The 22187-nt window shown below is 42.7% G+C and overlaps 1 protein-coding gene across 1 annotated transcript in view; it reads right to left on the reverse strand.

Moving 5' to 3' along the window:
- Positions 1–22187, reverse strand: part of CDK6 (cyclin-dependent kinase 6) — a 129991-nt gene that overhangs the window by 15254 nt on the left and 92550 nt on the right. The window contains exon 6 of the mRNA XM_014940284.1: positions 2239–2289. Coding sequence (XP_014795770.1) covers positions 2239–2289 — 51 coding nt within the window. The remainder of the gene's footprint in view (positions 1–2238; positions 2290–22187) is intronic.

Below are 22187 nucleotides of genomic sequence, written 5' to 3' on the forward strand. Positions count from 1 at the left end.
CAGTGACTAAGTTTAGGAGTATCTTGGATGAGTTTCACCTCCTACCAAAGGTTCAGGCCTGGTCTTGAGAAACGCCGAGTACCTTCCACTCCCACTGATCAATGGGAGACAAGTCTGCTCAAACCACCCCAGAGCTTAGCCTGAAATCTAGGAGGATGCCCCACGTGCTGACGGTGTCCTGGAAAAGCAGGAAGTTGTTTTGGGCCACCTCCGAAGGATTGACCCTGAAATGTGGTAGAATTTTACCTGAGGCCAGTCAGAACTCACACACAGCAAAGGCAGACCACAGCCCCATGAACTGAGGGAATATATCGGTGCAGATTGCATGAAAATCCTGAAACTACTTTCTGTCCAAATTAGTCTGGAGAATGAGTCACTACTGTTGAAAGAAACAACCCTCCTACCAGAAGAGCTATGCCTAACTGTAGGGGGTTCCCCAGCTGTGAAAACACAAAATAAATACTCTTTAGCATAACATCTCCCCCCCCCAAATCCAAGAAAGAAACTTTTGAACCATTTAAGGAGAACTGCACAAAAGAAGAAAATCCAAACTTTAAGTTGATGTGTAAAAAGGAATTTCTTCTAAAATTAGCACAGCATTTTCTCTTCTTGATGAATTCTTTTCTGCACAGGTAATCTCGTCCCCTAGGAATGGAAGATGCCTGTTGCAGGCTGCTGCTAGCAGCCATGCATTTAATCCCAGCCCAGTTAATTTTGATTTATTTGTCCCCTTAAATGTCATAAATAAATCAAAATCCTTATAAAAATAATCCCAGCTATGTTGTTGTTTGTTTTTTTTTAAATTACAAAATATGTTGTATGTATCAAAGCTGTCTTCATTTAATAAAGCAGAATATTGTAGGACTAAAGGAGTAGCTTGGGCAGAAGAAGAAAAAGTAAACTGCATGGACTGATTTTTCTGGATTGGGCAGGAAGAGCTGCTCAGCGCATGACAAATTAACCACGCCAGTGAGTCACATAGACTGGTATGGCATGCAGGAAAGGGAAGTCAACTGTGTGAAATCAAGACCTGCAATTTAGGAACCTCATATTAAATAATGAAAATACTTAGAAACCTATCTGTTGTGATTTGGGAACGGGGAAAATGGTTAAACAGAGAAATCCATTATTTGCTCTGTTTCAGCTCTTCTCCTGAGAAATTTTTACTATCTTCTCTTTGGAATATCTTCAAAAGAATCATCTTTCAGCCTCTTCTCTCTCTGTTGGCCTGTCCCTTTCTTGTTTCATCCAGATCCCTGGAACCCTGCAGCCTCTCCATAGGAAAAGGGAAGACAGAGGTGCAGCAGTGAAAGGGCATTCGATCTCCCTGTGTGGCTCTCATTTCCTAACTACATACAGCAGATCTTAAATTTACATGCTGCTTATAAATTCAGAAACATTCCTTGCTCTGAAGAGCTTTTACAAGAAAAAGTTATATAATCCAACTTAATTATCAAATCAGTAATGCCAATAACTTAAATTTTTGGTTTTTAACTAAGAAAGTATTTTGGAAGAGAATTATTCTACCTCAGAGAATTTAGAACCTCCCACCTCCTCAACAAATTCGATATATCTGAAGGAGAAAAACACAAACTCCTAGAACTGTAAAATGATTTTAAAATTAAGCCAATTAGTTCATCTCCAAAAAAGCACATGTTAAAATGCTGATATTCCTTCTGTTCTCACAGTTACCTTCCTGGCCAAAATATGGACTGTTAATAATTTTAACAGGCTGCGCTAGATTTCGAAAGCTAAAATATTTTCTTATGTACAGAAGTCTTTTCTGCAAAGAAGCTGTTGGTAATCATCTTGGAGATTTCCGTTTAATAACAATTTTAAAGTATTCTAATTTTTTCTGAAATATACAAAGAAATTACCGAAAAACAAAACCTCTGCGTTTGTTTATGTGAAGAGAATCTCTTGGATGTAACTGTTTAGGAATAAACACGAATGGTACATGCACAATATGTTTAAGAGATTTATAAAGCCCCAACCAGAAGTGTCCCGTAACTTCTTGACGATGGCAGTTAGTTCTGCAGAACTATATTCCATGTTGCTCCGTCCTCCCACTCTGACACAGAATGCACGGAAATATCATGTTGCATATGGTAGCAATAGGAAATATGTTCTAGGAATACTTTGTTCTAGTCACATTATTGCATAAAAACATGGCAAAGCAACCGCACGGTGTTTCAACGTTAAACACATATTGACATAATGCAACTAGTTATTACTTACTCAAAGATTTTTCCTAGCTGGTCAACATCTGAATTTCCACGGAAGAGTGGTCTGAAAGAATAAAGAAATATTTTCAGAATATGACCTGCTTTAATCAACATGAATTTATATTTGTCATTGACAGCTGCCAACACAGGGTGAAAATGTTATTTTTTTTGAGACCTCACTTCTTCTGCCTCCATGTTTTCTCCAGTCCGTCAGAGAACCTTTCAAGTTTCTACTAAACATGGTAAAAAAGGGGATATATATGACATATTTTTGATATGGTACTTCTGAAAATTGAATTGCATCCTTTAAAAGGAATGAAATAACTTTCTCAACTAATACTATCCTATGAATCATATTAACAAAATAGTTTTCACTACAAAGAACATATTTAAATAGCTATTTAAAGAGACAAAACCGGAGTGAATGTCATGCAGTTCATTAAAACATAATAAAATTAGAGATTAATTATTATGGATATACATTCAAAATTAAATTTCTTGTATATAGTATATCAGAAATGTGTTCCTAAGTTTAAGTGGTCAAATAAATGACAATGGATTTATGAAGGTCTGTAAAGAATGGGGTGTGAGACGGTACAGAATTTACCTTGAAGGAGAGGAATACTTCTGCTGCATAAAGATATGTTTAGGAAAGAAACAAATTAATAGGCTGAATGTCCGAAGGCTTTCAGAAAAAACAGCAGCTTTCAGAGAGTGGTACTTTTCAAAGTGCAATTTAAAATATTTTCACTCATCATTTATAAAATACTACCACCCCATCGTGCCCAAGTAAACCCGGAGTTCAGCTTTGTGTGGCTGCATTGCCATCTCTGTGCTGAATGCATAGGGTGCCACCAACAGCGCAATTTTAGGTCTAAACTCCCAGGACATTCCAACAGGTTACTGAGGGATGATTAAGGATCCAGCCAAGAATGAGGGCATCTGTGAAGACCAGGCCCCAGATGTTGTGTACCATTTTGGTTCAACAAATGGTGGATTACTCCAAGAACAGCAATTCATCGGCACTGTGAACTCTGACACTAACTGGGGTCAGCCAGCAGCCAGGCTGCCCCTCTCTTCTGCAGCACAGCTCTCGGCGTGCGCTTACAGGTTACCATTTCCAGAACTGCTCAACGGAGCCCTGGTGACCTGACAGATGATGCACGTTCCCATGTTTTCACTGGCAGCCTTTGGTTATGGAGAAACGCCAGTTCTCCGGCCCCTCTCTGCACACTCCTTTTCTTCTGTCTGATGCAGGTCCTCAACAGCAATGACAGCCAGAGGCATCATTTCACTGTTGCTCTTCATAGAAGAAGACCTCTCCCATCTGTACTGGGAGAACAAGGAGTGCTCAGCGACAGTCCTTCCCCTCTCATTGCAGAGGCAGGGGTAGGATATGGGCGTCCTTTTGCTAAACATGAGGTAGTTCTGCAAAATGGCACTTTACGTCTTGACACTCTCACATGGACGCTGGATCTCTATGACACTGCCTGTGACATGTCCACACCAGATACAGAGACCCAGAGCACTGTGACTTTCTCAGTTAGACATAAGAATCTCTGCAGAAATCTGTGCCACCAAGACAAGAGCAGAGCAACAGCTGGAAGACGACTGTCTTTGATGAACTAAACACGATTTTGTCTCATTCAGGTCATGCTGTGTCACCGCACACTGCAAACTGCTTTGTGCAGGGACATCAAGAGAACAATTTCATCAAGTCTGATTTGAAACCAAAGGACATCAGACTGAAACCGGTGGGGTAAAGTGCGGTAGCCTGTTACTTGTCCATAAAGGGCTTTATTTATTTTGACTCTGAATAAATAATAAATAATGGTCTGTGCTGCTTTCCAGACATACACAATATTTACTAACTGCAGCCTCTTTAACAAGACTGTTTCAACCCATACTTAGATGTTTCTGTATCTTTTTAAACTTTCCAGCAATACTGGCTTCGACAACAAAACAAAGCTTAACTTCACTTGGAGTGGAGCATCTACTTCTGCTGTACGGTTCCAGCCTGATTTTCAAAGCGATGGGTAGCTCCAGTACCAGTAGAATTTGTGGCAGCAGACATGCTCCCTGTCTTCCAAACTCAGACAATATGACAACCTTAGATATTTTTTTTGAATGACTGCTTAAAATTATTAACATACTGTTACTTTGAGTACTTCATTTTGGCTCCAGCATTAGAATACTGGGGCCCTTTAAACTAACAAAATCTACATGATCAAATAATCCTATCCATGCAAATGGAAAGCTGATTTAATGTTTATGCTGAACCTTGCGTTACTGTGAAAGCTTGGCAAAGTCAGCCTTGTTCGCAAATCACCTTAGGCAGTGTCATGCCAAAACAAGTACGATTCTTGGGATTTTTAAGGGAGGTTTTTCCCATCGCTGCTCCTGCCTCAGATTCAGTAAGGGCTGAAGCAAGAATTTAAATTCTTTTGAATGTATAATTATACAACACAAGGTGACCTTCCAACATACCTTGATATTTCATCATAATGAGGTGTTATTAATTCATCTTTCTGCCTTCTATCCATCCCACCATCACAACTACAGCAGAATGCCAACTCCCGGCGAGGTACCGCTAATGGAATGAAATTTGCCTCCTGAATTTTGGCTGGAGGTTCAGTTGGAATACTGGACGGATGACTGGGGAAGATCCACTTCACCAGCAGCCGTATGAAGATCTCGTCTCACATTTTGGCACTAGTTACTCTTCAGAAATGACTCGCCAGCACTGCAAGTCCAGTATACATGCAAACTTTCACCTCAAGCCGATTGTTTTTTTAATTCTCTTCTTAAAGGGGGCCATCAGCTCTCCCGGTGCCACTGCACTGGGAGCATGCTCGGCAGCCACAGAAATGTAATATTTCAACTTTGCTCTTGGTATCTTTCACTTGACCCACTCACCCACTCACTCCCTGAGGTTTATTTATGCAAGCTGAATCCAGAAGTCCTTTCTTGGGGATATGTTCTCCTCTCTGTGATGATCATCTCTGTAAGACTGGTTAAACTCTGAGAGTGTGATTTTGTAGAATTCCTTCTTTTTCCCTCGGGAAAGGCATGGAGCTGGATTTGTCTCCTGTGGCAGAAGATGTGAGTCTGTCCTCTGCTTCAAAGAACTCCTGGTGTACTTGTGTCCCAGGAAAGAGGGATATTCCAGTGGAGGCCATCCATGGCATCACTTGCCTTCTGTGTGGTTCCTTGATGCTCTCAACTTTCCCTGACTCCGCTTGCTACAAAATCCATGCTCTGAGTGCTCCAACACCATTGCTGTGACAAAACACACACCCGAGTAGGGAAGAAGATGGAACGAAAAGAATTACAGTGCACCTAAGACATTTAATTTCCCTGTTTTCTAAAAAAACCTCAGATGCTGTTATGTCCCCATAATTTCCTACTTTGTTGGTTGTTCGTGCTTTGATATTTTAGGGTGAGGGGAGGAAGGAAATGTTACAGGGATTCTACAGGTGTCCATCTTGTTCGACAGCTCCTTCTCCAGGCCTTGGATTGTTATCCACTGCCTCTGGAATGGTGCCTACTGAATGGAGGAAACCCGTTTTCATGTCTAATGCAGGACCAAAATGCCCCTAGCCTACAGATACGAAGATGAGTTGGAGGCACCGTGTTACTACTCTGTCCCACTAAAATGAACTCCTACTGAGTCAATAAGCATGTGCTTGAACAGGGGGAATTGGACCAGGTGATCTCCAGAGGTCCCTTCCAACCTAGATAAGATCACAACATAAGGTTGCAATGTAGAACCTCACAAATCCTGAAAAAGATACCATCTGCTTATAGTTTAGAAGGACTTGCACCACTCATCTTCTGGACAAAAGGCTCTCATGCTTATATGTAGCTGAATAAATTGGATTCCACCATTCATCAACTGTAGGCTCTCTTCTTCCCAAAGGAATATACTCAGCTCATGTTGTTGTTTCATGCTGAGTTTCACCATCACTGAATATTCTATATATCTGAACTAGACATTGGTGTCTGAAAGTACTTGAGTACTTTATTTTATAGACACTGTGTTTCCTCTCTTCCTCAAGGGTCCGTGCTGGGACCGGTGCTGTTTAACATTTTTATCAATGATATAGACAGGGAGATTAAAGGCACCATCAGCAAGTTTGCGGATGATACCAAGCTGTGTGGTGTTGTCGATACACCAGAGGGATGGGATGTCATCCAAAAGGACCTGGACAGGCTGGAGAGGTGGGCCCAGGTGAACCTCATGAGGTTCAACAAGAGCAAATGCAAGGTTCTGCACCTGGGCCGGAACAATCCTCGCCACCAATACAAACTAGGGGGTGAGGTGTTGGAAAGCAGCCCTGAGGAAAGGGACTTGGGGGTTCTGGTGGACGAGAAGCTGGACATGAGCAGGCAGTGGGCAGCTGCAGCCCAGAAGGCCAATCGCATCCTGGGCTGCATCAAAAGAAGCGTTGCCAGCAGGTCCAGAGAGGGGATTCTGCCACTTTACTCTGCTCTGGTGAGACCTCACCTGGAGTATTGTGTGCAGGTCTGGAGCCCTCAATATAAGAAGGACATGGACCTGATGGAGAGGGTCCAGAGGAGGGCCACAAGGATGATCAGGGGGATGGAGCACCTCTGCTACAAGGACAGGCTGAAGGAGCTGGAGTTGTTCAGCCTGGGGAAGAGGAGGCTCCGGGGAGACCTAATAGCAGCCTTCCAGTACCTGAGGGGGCCTACAGGAAGGCTGGGGAGAGCCTGTTTAGAAAGGCCTGTAGTGACAGGACGAGGGGAAATGGCTTCAAGCTGGAGGGGAACAGATTTAGATTGGAGATTAGGAGAGGGTTCTTTACTGTGAGGGTGGTGGAGCACTGGAACAGGTTGCCCAGGGAGGTGGTTGAGGCCCCATCCCTGGAGATATTCAAGGAGAGGCTCGACGAGGCCCTGGGCAACCTGGTCTAGTTGGGGGTGTCCCTGCTGACTGCGGGGAGGTCGGACTAGATGGCCTTTGGAGGTCCCTTCCGGCCTGGGAAATTCTATGATTCTAATCCTCTATGTTTCGTGTCTGTGCTACTCGGTAAAAACTGAGATATAAAAATTTCCTAAGCAAGTATCCATGAAAAAATTTCCCTGGTGCAACTCCAAGGAGGTGCCAAAGCAATTCTAAAAGTATTGTATACAATGACAATGCAATGACACCCAGGAGATAAATGAGGTTTAACTGTAAACTGGCCACATTACTTCTAGCCTTTACTTTCAGCCTCTAGCCTTTACTTTCAGCCTTTGCTTCACAAACCAAAGAGGATCTGTAACTTTTCATAAGAAATGCTAGAATTTTCATAAAGATTGGAATTAAAGATATTGATAAGCACTGCTCTAGTCTATACTGCAGTGCAGACACAAGGAAAATAATGGTCTAATAAAACCTCATGCATTGAGGCACAGGAAAAGATTCCTGCAGGTTTCCTGATAGTGGCTGACTTTTTGAACCAATTAATGGCATTCTTGGATTGGAAAATATCTTTCAATTTCTGACATTGAGTTATTAAACTACAGGTAAAATGGACACATGGAAGAAAGGTCATGTGAAGGGAAACAGTATTGAAGAGGGGAAAAAAGTAAAGAAATTATCTTTTTAACCAAAAGGTACTAGAGAGCTGTCTCATCAATTCTAGAGGTGCCAATACAACTGCCTGTACCTTTCCAGATATGTAAGAAATAGTTTCCAAAATAACTACCTGGATTCGTTCTGCTAGTCCATTTGCTCAGTGTGGTGACACCAGCAGCTGGGAATCCCCTTCCCTTCCTTGTTAATAAGGATAATCTCTTGATTACTAACTTGAATATATACAATACTCTCAGTGAAATGTCTGTATACTGGCAATCCACGTGTACTCAGGGAAGTCATACAATAACTCCCTAAAATGAATAGAGCATCGTGGGTTTGGGCACATAGGGCTTAGGCAGTCTGGTTGAAGGAATGGCACTGAGATGTGTTGGGAGGAAAAGCAGTGATTTTGAAACAGGCAGCTGCTGATCTGAAGGCGTTAGACAAGATGGGGGAGGTGTTAGAAGAGAAAGTCTATGATAATTTGACACGGTGGAGAGAAAAATGTAAAGGGAGAGAATACAGCAGCAGCTCATGGAAGTGGTATAAGGAATTTTAGAAGTTGGTAAAGTTGTAGTAAAGTCTAGGAGTTTGTATGTCTTTGTGTATAAGAGCAACAAGGTGATGGTGAAGAAACTAAAAAAGCTAAAGTCAAGAAACATTTGCCAAGGAATCCTGCATCGTGCCATGGGAAACCTGCCAAGCTACATAATCTGTGACTCAGAGATATATTTAAATTATGTTTTTTTTTCTTTTTTCTTTTCATATTAAAAATGTGAATAGCTGGCAAATAATTTTGCCAGATTCTTACTTGTTATGAAGAAAATATTTTCATTTTTAGAACTAAAAACAAATAAGACTTAAAACTAGAATTATGAGATGACTAGAAAGAACATGATCTGGATTGTGCTGTGGAAGCCTTTACTCAGAGGGATTATTTCTGAGCTGATTCCCCACTTGTGTTCCCACCTCTTTAACACATCCCCCGGACAAGTCTGTACTTTAGGCATGAAAAGACAAACTAAGGCAAGAAAAAAGGAAAAAGTATACATCCCTGTTTAAAGATGAAGATCATTGGCCCTTCTGATAGGTAGAATGAATATTGTGCATGGCTTTTGCCTGAACACAGGCCACAGCTGGCACCATCGCACGCTGTTACCCACTTCCAGTCACAAGTGGCTGCCTCGGCTGTTGTGCAATTCAGAGTTCTCATTTTCAACATATAACATTTTTTGTACTTCTCCCTCTCCTTTCCCTTTAATAATATCTTCGTGTGGGTGGGTGCCAGACACAGCATAGGAAGAAGTTACTTCATGTAAAGCTTATTATACTTGATCACAAATTGCTCAGAACTTTTAAGAAACTTCTCCTACATATAAGAAGAAAGATGACACAGATAGACATTACGACCGAAGAAACACTTTTCAGCTAAAATCTGACAGAAAACAGATCAGCTGTCTCGAGTTTCTCATTTTAGTCTTTAGCAGCCCAATTTTTTTACTTTTACTTCTTTGTACAGAAGCACTGGGTACAGCTTTACAACCAAAGCAGGGCCAGCCTACTGTGTAGATTCCATTATTAATTAAAAATACAGCAAAAAGCAAGAGAAAGACCATAAATGAGAGAAAATATAAGCATCTCCAAAGCTCCCTTAGGGACTGGGAAGGAAGATCTTTTTCTGGCTGTTTAACATTTGCTTGACACCTTTCAGGTAAGCACAGTGTTACAAGGTCCCAGGTGGCCTTGGAGAAGAGGATGTGCCTTGTACCCCACCTGACAGAAAAGGGAGCTTCACCACAGATATCAATGCCCCCAGGATCAAGCCAAGTGAGATCTGGTTTCACAACCTCTTATAAGGAAAAAATAGATGCTTCAACAGAGGGATACACACACACACACATATATAAAACCCAAAAGGTAAGTGCAGATACTATCTTTGACCAGAATATGCGGCAACGTGGGCAGATCTCATCTGTTCCTGGGCAGAACTGCTTCAGCTTTCATCATTTAACACTGCTTTTTGAAATGGAAGAGCCTTGATAGGTTGAACGTCCTTCACTTATTCTCTCAGCATGCACGTCACAGTTCTCTTATCTGTGGACATTTGCTTCTGCAGAAGATTTGTAGGTTTATTTCACCAGGGCTTTAGAGTCGTTATCTCAGCTCAGGGAGCATGATACAGCAGTGACGTTTTGAAAACTGCCCCAACATTTGAGGTAAGTTCTGGAAATACATACACAACTGACCTTGGAAAATGGGAAAGGAAAAAAACTTATGGTCTCTGCTCAGAGTGGAAAAAGCAGTATTCTTCTTGTTTGTACCTGCAGTTCTACCAGCAACAGGATCGAACCCTTTGTGTGTGAAACACCCATCGCTGCACACAGCTGCATTACATCTATCTTGTCTGTCAGAAGTTTGAAGTTTAACTCTATAACTGAACTGCAGACTTCTGCACTTTTATAGCAGCCCGTAAGAACTGCTGGTACGACAAACACAATATGGTCATGCCCTTCCTGTGGTCCCTCCTTTAGTTTTCTGTATTCTCTTCTCTCTCATGAATCTATTAAACTTGGCCTCTCCAAGACTGTCAAGCTTCTTCGCTCTTCTTGTGCAACTCAGCGTGAAGGTGGTAACTGCACTAAGGATTAGATGAAGGCTGTCCTGTGTGGGCGGACAGGGTCCCTGCTCTCCACTCGCCCACACGACAGTGCAGAGCAGCGTGAGGATGCTGGGCGCAGGCAGCATCTGTGTCTGTGCAAGCTCGGGAGAATCCTCACCTCCAGGTCTTTGTGCCTGTGAACAAATCTGCCCAGACTTTTCTTGAAAAGATCTAAATCCTCCTTCCAGAGCACGCCAGAGCTGCTTTTTACCATTCCTTTCGTTTAGCTCATCATTTACTCCTTGCTTAAAAATGGAGCAGGCAGCGCTCCAAAATGCCCGTCCTGGTCAGGCTGTGAAGGTGCTCTTTAATGCTGCATTTCAAAGAAGTGGTTTTAAAACATCTGTCTCACAGCAAAGGACCTACCTTCAAGGTTAGCAATAGGAGTTTAAGTCTGTTCCTAGTCTTTATCAATTACGCAAATGACATGAAAGCAATCTTCTATGTGAAGTATCTACTCCTTTACCCTGTATGAAATTCCATTGTGAAAAGCTGTTCAAATCACAGTTTCCAGGGACACAGAATACATTTTTTATAGTTCCACAACTTTTCTTGCAATGTGGGATGACCCTGAGAAAGCTCATCAGTTGACATTTACCATATTGACTGGTCTGAAAACCCTTTGAAAATGGACTTTACTCTGAGAGGGCCTCTAATGTTGGAGCTAGTTTTAACCAAGGGGATAATCGCTTTTCAAGTCTGAGGCACTCTAATTAACATCCAATTCATATCCCACAAACTGAATAGATTTCCAATCAGATTGCTTTCCCAGTAAAGCTTTAAACTAAAATATTTTGTGCCATTAGGTTGATTTCTTTTGGAATACAAATGTGTAACGGTGGTGTCAGTCTTCTATCAGCTGTCAGTCTATGCACCCGTAATTATTGCTTGAAGGAAAACTACCTCTTACCTCCCCCCGATTCTCCTATATCAAAGAAGAAGCAAGTTACTGTGAAAGGAACATGTACAGTCCACACACTACTTCATCTAATCTGCCCAAAGATACTTAGTAAATTGACATCCAAGTATGTGTTCCCAGGTTTTCTAGTTTTTGGCTTATTTCTCAATAACGCTAAGCAAGGATCTTCACAGACTAAATTATACCCTATAGATAAAAGAGCTTATATTTTAAATATGTAATACAGAATCATGAGAAAGTACAGTGTTTTAGTTCCATCATCATGATTTACACATAAAATGGTACATCTATTTCACTAAATTACTACCCTTTAAAAAAATTAATATTCTAGAGCTCGAAAAAGTAAGGCAGAAAAGCAAACATCCAACCATAAAAACATTTTAAAAAAATGTAAAAGATAAGCTCTTTTCTGTTATCTACAGCAGCACAGTGACAGAATGACAATGAGGTAACGGGGGCTGCTCATGGGTGCTCTCTGAGACTCCTGACAAGAGAGTTCCAATAGATGGAAATTTCCATATTTGAAGGGAAATATAGAATTCAAAATGTTCTACGCAATTTAGAACATAAAATTCTCAATACAGAATAAATTCCAAGAAAAAGGGATTATTTTTTTTTGCACTGGGAAAACATTGCAAGTGAAGAGAAAGAATCCTTGGGTTCTCTGCATGGGGACTGAGCTGCTCCTGTTGGCACGGAGTGATCCCTTCTGCTGCCCCTGCTCTGTGAGAACGGCACCTGTTGCACCAAAGCCTCGCTAAATTTTCAGATAAACCCGAAACATCAGAACTGCCGCCCCCCCTGCAACTAATATGTCTCATCACCTTCAGCTGTAATAGAACACTCTTGGTCAGAAAAAACCTCTGAAAGGGGATTACAGCCCTTCAGACAAGAAAGGCAGGGAAAACATTTCAGTACTAAGCACTAAACTCTTATGTGAGCAGAGGTGAAATTTCAACTTCAAACTTTTTCTCCAGCTGCTGAGTCTGAGTGTCAAAGGACATGAAAGTGCATCAGAAGGATGGTGTGAAGAAAATACTTTAATTTTTAGCAGCTGTGTTGGCTTACAGTGAATTAGTAAACACATGCAGAAAAACTTGAGATAAGCATTTAAGTAGCAACCATGCAAGGAAAACTGATACAGGTTTCAAAGGCAAGTTAAACTCGATATAACTTTTCCCTCAGCAATATTTTTTCCCATGCAATACACTCTGTAACTTGGGCTGGGGAAGCTGCAAGATTTCCATTTACTAGCCCATGAGAGTGCACAGTAACCTAAGTTCACCTTTCGAGAGCTCTCTGGTTACTTATCCTGCACAGCTACTACTGATTCCCACTTGAATCCTGACCAAAAGAAAGAGTAAGTTAATTTCTTATATTAAAGAGAAAAAAACAACTCACCAAAAAAGAACTTCCAGGTTCAGATGCCACCCTCCCCTATGCAACTGCAGCATTAACACACTTTATGCTGTAGATCCCTGTGTTTCAAAGCTTCCCAAATTAATTTTGGGACAACTTTTATGCTGTTTTCTCTGCTTTTTCATTACTGAGCTGTAGCCCTGCTTCTGTGCTGTCTGTGGCACAGCTCTATTTAAATGGGCATAGCATACACCTGTCTCTACAGCACGAGTGTTTCCTCAGTCTCTGAAGCACTGAGCACCCCGAGCTCTTCCAGCCACCCCACAGCTGGAACTTCTCAGTCCCCAAATCACCAGGTTGTTCACCACCTTCATGTCCAGTACATGGGGTCCCCCAAGATCCAGATGGAGTTGGCTGTCATTTCTGAGAAAAAATCTCAGACAGGGCACAGTCTGACTGTGTGTGCTCACAGTGAATAAGAGTCCTCTTCTGGATAAGTGAATAACCAAGTAAGGGTTTCCTTCCACAATAGGCCATTTTAGGCCTTGTTTTTGTACAGTTTAGAAAGTTTACCAAAAGGTCTGGGCCCTGTTTAAACTCTGCTCTCACTTTCCACCAAAGTGCCCTCACCTCAAATTCTTAAAAGATGTAGGAGATGAGCAACATTTACCTCTCCTTTTGTAACTACTTTACAGCAAAGGAAAGCTGATTGTGAGGCTGGAGAGAAGGAAGAGAGCCCGTTCGCGTGCCTCAGAGGGCAGGACAGCTAGAGAGGGCACAGTCTAACTGTGTGTGTGTGCTCACACTGCTAACGGAGGTGTGAGGCAGGACACCTAGACAGGGCACAGTCTGACTCTGTGTGTGTGCTCACACTGCTAACGGAGGTGTGAGATCTCGCTGTAACCCAGTATCTTCGTTCCTAGAGCCACAGAGTGTGACTCCTGGCTGCCAAGCAGGCCTAACTGAACAGCTACGACAGGAACATCACTGAAAAATCTCTTGCTGGATGTACTTCTTTAGATGCCGAAAGCTTGCACTCCAATTACTTGGATAGAAAGAGCACTTAAAAAATTATTCAGCTGCATAGAACAGTGTGTATGCTGTGCTGACATAATAATGAAACCTATTTCATGGACATAACCTAATAAAAATGAGCTGATAATACACTATAGTTGGTCAAATTCTGGATGATATAGCTGATTGAGTCATTTATCTTTAGGTAACTGATTCAAACTCAGTCAAAATCAATAGTAACTGGATCTTCATGCCAATTTATTCCAGCTCAGTAGAATAAATGAGTGGGAATGAAGTAATCCCTTGAATGAATTTCCTATTTGACAAATGTCTGCAGTGTAAAAGCACTTATTGCCGACAAAGCTGGATATGTTAGGAGAGAAGCTATGAGTACAGAGGATACTCAAGTAAAAGAAGAAATCCTGCATCAGAGATTGCCTTAGAGCTGCTCCTGGATGGCATGTGCTCAGTGCCCCCATGACAGGGAAGCCGAGTACCCCACGCCTGAGTCTCTGGAAGAAGTCATACGGTTCGACCATGCGTAGCCAGACCGCCGTTTCCTCAACGCCTGCAGAATGAAGCGTGCAGCCAGCCTGAGGGCAGCCAGGCATGGCACGTGTCGACACCCAGAGCTCCCAGCTCGTCAGCTCCTGGCTCTGTCTCCAGCGGAGTCAGCGTGCCATGGTGGCAGTGTCCCACACCTGCTCACCTCAGCAGGGCTTGCACGTTGGCAGGTCAAGCGGACCACGCAAGAGAACGTGATGGCAGCGCCACAGGCATTGTGCAAACAGAAATTAGAAGCAAGGCAACAACACGTGTACTCATATCACAAGGCGAGCTGTGGCTTCAAAGGGCGCAGTGACGGGAACCCGTGAGAGCTGTATCCTGCCATGCCTCTTCTCGATTTCTCAGTACATGGCCAGCAGCAGGACCCTGGGGACTGACGGCAAAGCTGGAGTGGGGAGCGGGTGTGCTGCCCCGTGGCAGTCAGCGGGGGGGCCGGGGCCACTTCCCTTCCTCCCCGAGTTAGGACTCTGTCTAGGTCTTTGCCACCTGCAGCTGGGTCTGAAGCACAGAGCCCGGACCAGCCGGGGGTCTGAGCCCTGCAGCACAGCCGAGCGTTTCCACAGAGGCACTGGGGAGCTGCCTCTGGGCACTGCCATTCTTTTGGAGAAATGCTTTTCCAGAAATCTAAATACCAAACTTCCTCTCACTTTCTCTGACATTTTGAGCTCTCCTCTCCAGCCAATTATTTACTGGGTAGAATGTAGTACAACGGTTCGGAAAGCTATTGTGTTTTGCTCTGCTGCCCTTCACTGTTTTTAAATCCCTGCTGTTGTCTTGTGCCTTTAGGTGCACTTTCTACCTCTCTCATGCAGATTTATATATTTTTTTTAAGATGTAAAGAACATCTAACAGCTTTGCTGATCAGCTACATATGGAGAAGTGCTAGGGCAAAGCTGTTGAAAAGACAAGACACAAATGTGAGACTGATTTGTTCTATACACTCCTGAACTACTACATACTGGTTTTATGACCAGTATGGGAGCTAATTTTTTTAATGGGAGCTAATTATTTGATTTCTTTTCTGGACAATCAAATACAGAAAACTCACTAAAGCTGCCCAGATTAAAATTTGTGACTAGACACTCAATTTGGAAAAAAAACCACTCTTGGGAGCTCAGTGACATGAGCTGCAGCTAAAATCCAGCCTTTCTCCCCCTGCTCCCGGAGTGCAGCAGTGTCCAGGAAAGGATCCCATACACCCACTTGGAGTTTAAATACCTTTTTGTAGCCATTTTCTTATGAAAGAGAAAAGTAAATAAAACAATGTTTAGTTCTATTACGAGTCAAACAAAAGTACACAGAGCTTCCCCTGGCCAAACTCTAGGCAAAAAGTAAAGCCTCCCTCAGCCAAGTTCCAAGGAGAGAAGCTGTGGGAAAGAGCCAGGAGACCCTTTGAAAAGGAAAGCCTTTGGGCAGCGTACAGCTGGCCATGCCTCTCCGGGTAACACTGCGCTGCCTCTCCCCAGCTCTCCGGCCAGTGGAGTGACCGCTGAGAGCCACCTGCAGTCGGGGAAACCATCAAACCAGCCCTCAGGCTGCTCTGGCTTATGGCAGGAGTGAACTCTGAGAGCTTCCAGCAGACACAGAGGTGGTGCACTTTCATATGCATGGGTCAGTGCTGTGCCCAGCACAGCACCAGGGAGCCAGGTGCTTCTCTGCCAGTCACATTTACAGATACCCATTACAAATGCTACGGTGTTAATAGCAAAGACTTGCAAGTATCTACATCTTGACTGGAAGTAGTGGTCTTTCTCCTGGCCACAAGTCTTTTCCTCTGACCTCTGGCGAGGCTAATTCAGACTGTCACGGATTGGAATATCCCCTCTAAGGAATATATATTTTTTTAGGATGACGTGCGCAGGGGGATTTCAGACCAGTGCTGTGCCACCTGCACATGAAGAAGCTAAGGGAAGCTTTCCAGGAGGGCAGCTCTCTCCTGAGCTCCCACTGGGCTTGACCTGTGTGCGGCCACCGCTGCCAGCCTGGAGCCACACGGCCCCGGTCCCTGGCCACTGCCTGGCCTGACGTGACCCTACACCTGAACTTAACAGTCAAATTAAGCTTGGTCAGCTAACACCGCTTCTGTGGGTCTCCTCAACCCCGCCTGAAGGTTCCCTTCTGTTTTTTTGTCGTAGGTAGTGACAGTTTTTGGTTTCTATGGTTTATCAACGGTTTCCCTTACCAACAGATCTATTCCTCTGACTGAAACTCTGGCGCAGCTGGAAACTGGAAGGAAAACCACAAGTGAATGGCCTGGCACTCACTTAACACTCATCTCCAACCACAGACCCATACAGTTACTGGATTTGACTAACGGCTATCAATCAGCCCAACTGTAGACACTTAGAAAGGTATCAGCTAGAAAAGGCTTGAGGGAATATGTGAGCTGAAAAACAACACAGTATTTTACTTTTAATGGGATGATGCTATCTTGGAAAGTCACATCTATTTCATACTAAATAATTAGTGGTGTTATTCTGACTGTTGGCCCTTCTCTCCATTAATGTGTGTTTGTCCTCTGTCCCAAGCCAATGGAGTCCTGCTTCTGAGGTCAGATTAAACAGGAAACAATCCTGCTTACCCAAAAATGGAATAACATGAACAAGTGCAGCCTTCTGCCTTCCTTTGTTAGTTAAGTTTGAAGAAAAATGTCATTGTTGTTCCATCAGATCACTAAGGTCACTAAGCTAAATTGTGGCTTGGGTCCATTCAACCTAAAAAATGCTTGAAAAAAATCTTTGTAATAGGCTGGCCACCTATCTGGGGAGGAAGAAAAAATCTTATTTTATTAGGTCTGGTTTGGAAAAACCATCAGCCTCCCACACACCCATATGCACATGAATGGCAGAAGAATAAAGGAGGAAAAGTGCAAAGCACAGAATTTTGAATGCTGACAAGATCTTTCCAAGGAATGAACCTTCTCCCAGTACAGTTGGTCTGGACTGTGGTGAACTTTTATGGCACTTGCAACTTAAATCATTCTTGTAAGAAAACAAGATAATTTCCAAAAATGGCATAAACAAACTCAGGCCAGAACTGTACAGTACCTTGGTTCAAAGGTTGCAAATCAAGCTGTGTAGCTTTTACAGTTCTAAGCTGCAACATCCACCTTTGCTTGTTAAAACAAAGACAAAACAGAAAGGAAAAAAAAATGTTGTTGTTTTAATTTTCCTGTTACCAAAATCTAACTGTGAGCAAGCAGACAAGTGAATGATTACACTTTTGAGCTCTTGCTCCACTAGATATGTTGGTTTAAGGTTCACTGGAAAACACCAGATAATATGATTGCAAAGTCTGTGTTTAAAATTGCTGCATGATAAAGAGAACAGCTCGCTCTCAAACCACATTTAAGATGTTTGCCAGCTTATAGGGAAAACTCAACTTACAAGCAACATTCATGGCTGTATTTACTCAGTTGCTTTTTGCCTAGATGTCTCCGCTCTCTTGGTTTTATCATACCTTCCCTCTCAATATCCATTTGCACATTATTTTTTCTTTCATGAATTCCCCTTCTGCTCCCTCTATTTCTGTTGTCTTTCCAACATACAGAAACCTTCAAAATATATTACAGCTTTCTTCTCTCTCTGCTTTTGAAAGACATTTCAGAAATGTGTTGAAAATTAGAGAACAAAGCACAAAAAGGGAGGGTTAAGCTAAGAGCTGAAAAAAGGTAGAAACTTTACCATACAAAGAAATATAGGATCTAGTAGGAAAAGCAAAATATTCCTACGGCTGCATAGCTACAGTGCCCACTTACAACACTGGGGACTAAATGATCAGGTATGCTGAAGCACAGGAAAATAACTGACAAAGAAATAAAATGCCTGTGAAATGTGACAAAGCCATGTCATAGAAGTATGTCTCACAACTCCTTACATGGCAGTTTTCAAAAGACAAGGAATATAATCTTTCCATACAGAAATCATGGTGATTTTCCCATGGTTTCCTACCCTACAGAAAACACACTAAGCTTATCTATTGATTTCAGTTTGAGCCAGGGTTTTGTTTATGGTGTGTTATATGAGCATGTAGTCTCTCTCCTGGTCCTGCCCAAACCAAAGTACCTCCCATCACACCCGTGCCTGCTCTGATGCACCCAGGCTATGGCAGGAATATGTACTGGACTTAGAAAAACAAGTTCCATATTAAGTTGCATGTATTTTGCTGCTAATGCTCTAGTAGGTGATTCCTTACTGTTGATTACAGGCTTTAAACAAATGTTTCTGCTTCCGCCAGTGCTTTGGATAATTGAACAGTATCAGTAGAAAACATGTTTAAGTGATGACACACTGTTACTTAATTTGAGGTGAGGGTCACTCTGTACATATACAGAGAATCACACACAGAATCACCATGGCTGGAAGGGACCTCTGAGATCATCAAGTCCAACCTTAAAAAAACAAACAAACAAACAAACAAACAAAAAAACAACCCCACGCCAACAACAAAACAAAAAACACAACACCCCACCACATCACACCCACCCACAAACCAATAATCTTGGGCACTAGAGCATGCCCTGAAGAGCCATGTCTACACGTTTCTTAAGTACCTCCAGGGATGGTGACTCCACCACCTCCCTGGGCAGGCCGTTCCAGTGCCTGACCACTCTCTCAATAAAGTAATTCTTCCTGATATCTAATCTAAACCTCCCCCGCCACAATTTCAGACCATTTCCTCTGGTCCTGTCATTATTCTCTTGGGAGAAGAGGCCAACCTCCACCTCTCTACAACCTCCTTTCAGGGAGCTGTAGAGGGCAATGAGGTCTCCCCTCAGCCTCCTCTTCTCCAAACTAAGCATGCCCAGTTCCCTCAGCCTCTCCTTGTATGACTTGTTCTCTAGACCCCTCACCACCTTGGTGGCTCTCCTCTGGACACGCTCCAGCACTTCAATGTCCTTCCTGTAGTGAACGGCCCAAAACTGAACACAGTACTCAAGGTGAGGCCTCACCAGTGCCCAGTACAGTACATCCTCCCCCAGGGTATGCACTTGCAAAGTTATGGGTTCATTGTCTGTTCCTCAAGACCATTCACCAGCAAAGCAACTCATCATGAGGAATGACTAACCCAGGGTATGTCTGGAGCAGAGGACACAGTACTTCAGATTTCCAAGCAATTCTCTGCAATAGCAGAATTTCCATGAACCATTGTCCCCAAAGCCCACTGTCATTTCTGCTTCATTCTCCAGATGAAGAACATGCTCAGGCAGTTGAGAACCTGTGATTCTGCTGTTGAACTTACGTTGCCAGATGTATATCTAATTTTTTCAAAGTGCAACCTTAACAGACTACATCTGTGAGAGATTAGCACCTATAGAACAGCTAATTCGGACCAAATGAGCGTGTGATGAAGCTGATGTGAGTCAGAAGCAGAGACTCAAGGATGAACTGGACTGCAGATCTCTCCCAAGGCAAAAGCTGACTGTCTATTCAAAGCACAGGAGAACCTGCAGGCTCTGTTACAAGTTATCACATAGCTGCCCACTGGTAATAAATGGGAGTATGTACCTCCTTCTCTGGATAAGGACATGCAAACAGTAGCTCACACACTCATGGCCTGATTTCCTTTGAAACTACCTTTTTTTTGTATACCTTTTTGTGTGTGATATTTTTGCAGACAGGTAACAACCTTGTCAGCTTGACTGGACTATGAATATAACATAGGCTACAAAAACTGATGGTCTCTTCTGATGACTTTTAGCTCTATACTATGAAGAAAGACAAACTCAGTTGCTTGAGCAAGATTACAGTTATACTTGCCCAGCTGGAATTATTATGTAGGTACTGACTCGTTAGTCCCACATACACCCTATTCTGCGCAGGACTGAAATCATACAGGAGTGTGATTTTGAAGACTGGGCATGTATAGATGCACTAAGAACTAAGCATTGAACCATTTCCACAATTTTTCTCAAGGCTGCCTACTCAGAAGAGAGTACAAGACTGGTGATCCCTGCTTTCTTTTATAGATCATTTCACCCAGATTCAGATTCTAGCCGTCCCCTCTCACACTAATTCACCTTGATTAAGTATTAGCTAATCCAAGCAAGAAGAGAGACATTCCTCTCTGCCCCTAAAACACTGGCCACGGCTTCCTGCTTTAGAGCCACCCACAGCCCTGGAGCCAGCTGGAAGAGTTTCATGTATCCAGAGAGAAGTGGATGCTACTCCCATGGACGCCTTTCTCTTTAACGAGTTGTTCACAGAGTAGGAGGCAGAAGGCCCTTTCCTTCTTGCCAGGAAAATGCTCAGCCTCAGAGTGAAACCTTTTTTATAAGTAATCCTTATTTTCACCTAAATGTAAAAAAAAGTGCTAACGTCCTTGCTGTGCTACAGGATGCCCCCATGCCACTGGGCCCCCATCACTCCTGCCAGCTGTATCTCTGAAGGATTCTGCGATAGAGCAGCATGCCACAGCATACCTTACAGTTTTCCTTACTGGTTATTATTATCAGTGCACCATAGCTTCTAATCACAAAGAGAACGGTCACTGTGACAAACACATTTACACTTTCATTAGATAAAGCCAGTCCATCCCAATATGTCTAGAACTCACTGCAACCTACTTCACTAGGCAGGAAATTTAAAAACTGAAACTACCATCTAAGGAATTTTTCAGGAGGTGCTCTCAGCAGCAGTGCACCTGGACAGGAAAAGATACACAAATTAGAACAGCTTCTGTGTAGGTAACACATACACCTGACTACTCAGCAATTGATGGCTGACCTGTCAGTAGAGTAAGATACTTGGTAACCTGTGCCAGGGGTTTCAGGATACAACCTTTGTGCATTCACCTATGAAGAAGCCTACAAATCTGCATGCTAATTAAAATGTGCATGTTTTAAATATAGCCATGACTTTATACAAAGCTCAGACTGCAGGAGGACCATAGTCCTCAGCTGAGAAGTGTCATTTCTTTAGCTGAATCAGCCAAGATGACAAAAAGGTTCAAATTTAATCTAGGTGTATCTAGACAGAGGTATATTTATTTTATTTTTTGTGTTTATTAATTCCTTTATACACTTTTGTGTATTTCGGACCTATTTCTTAAACAAATACTTTGTTTGTATTTGCCTTAAACTGTTTTGGATTAAAGGCAATGCCCTTCGCTTAGAGACACAGCAGTCTGTAACAGGGACTGACCATCCCTACAGCACTAACCTCACTCCTGTACTTGTCCAAACCTACAGCACCCTGACTGTGTAACAGCTTCCAAAACAATATTCTACCAAACTCAAACTCTCAAACATCTTGGTATAATCAGGATTCTGATATGTTTTGTGATGCTGTGTAGTGTTTTATTTCAAACCCATTCCGGTGAAATCTCCAAGATACAAAAAAGCTCAGAGGAGTCTCAGTACATTTCTTAAAAATAACAGAACTTTAAAATCTTTCAAATAGAAAGGAAAAGAGAGTAGGGAAAGAAGGCAACAAGTACCCATTAAGACAGTGAAAGGAAAAGATTGTCTTAATGTCAAACCAATATCTACTCCTAAGCTTTAGCTGCACTCTTGTACGCTTATCCCATCGACACCAGCGGAAACTCAGATGGGCGATTACCCCAGGGCACTACCATTTTCCAGCAGAAATAGCTGTTGCATTTATTCAATCTTTTGGAAATAATCCATGGAGTTTGCAAAATTTTACAGTTTATTGCTAGCAAGGTCACGGTAACATGGGTTTTCTTTTGCAATCTGTGAGGAGAATCAGAAAGATGACATCTATCATACCGGGAGTATTGCAACACTGCCCGATAGAGCAGTCCCTGGAGCCAGCACTCGGAGCTGCTCACTGTGCCTTTATGGCGATGGGGCTGTACCTTGAGCTTCCAAACCATGGACTGGAGGATGCGAAAGCCATA

This window comes from Calidris pugnax, unplaced genomic scaffold, assembly GCF_001431845.1.
Source record: "Calidris pugnax isolate Ruff unplaced genomic scaffold, ASM143184v1 scaffold76, whole genome shotgun sequence".
Taxonomy (NCBI): Eukaryota; Metazoa; Chordata; class Aves; order Charadriiformes; family Scolopacidae; genus Calidris; species Calidris pugnax.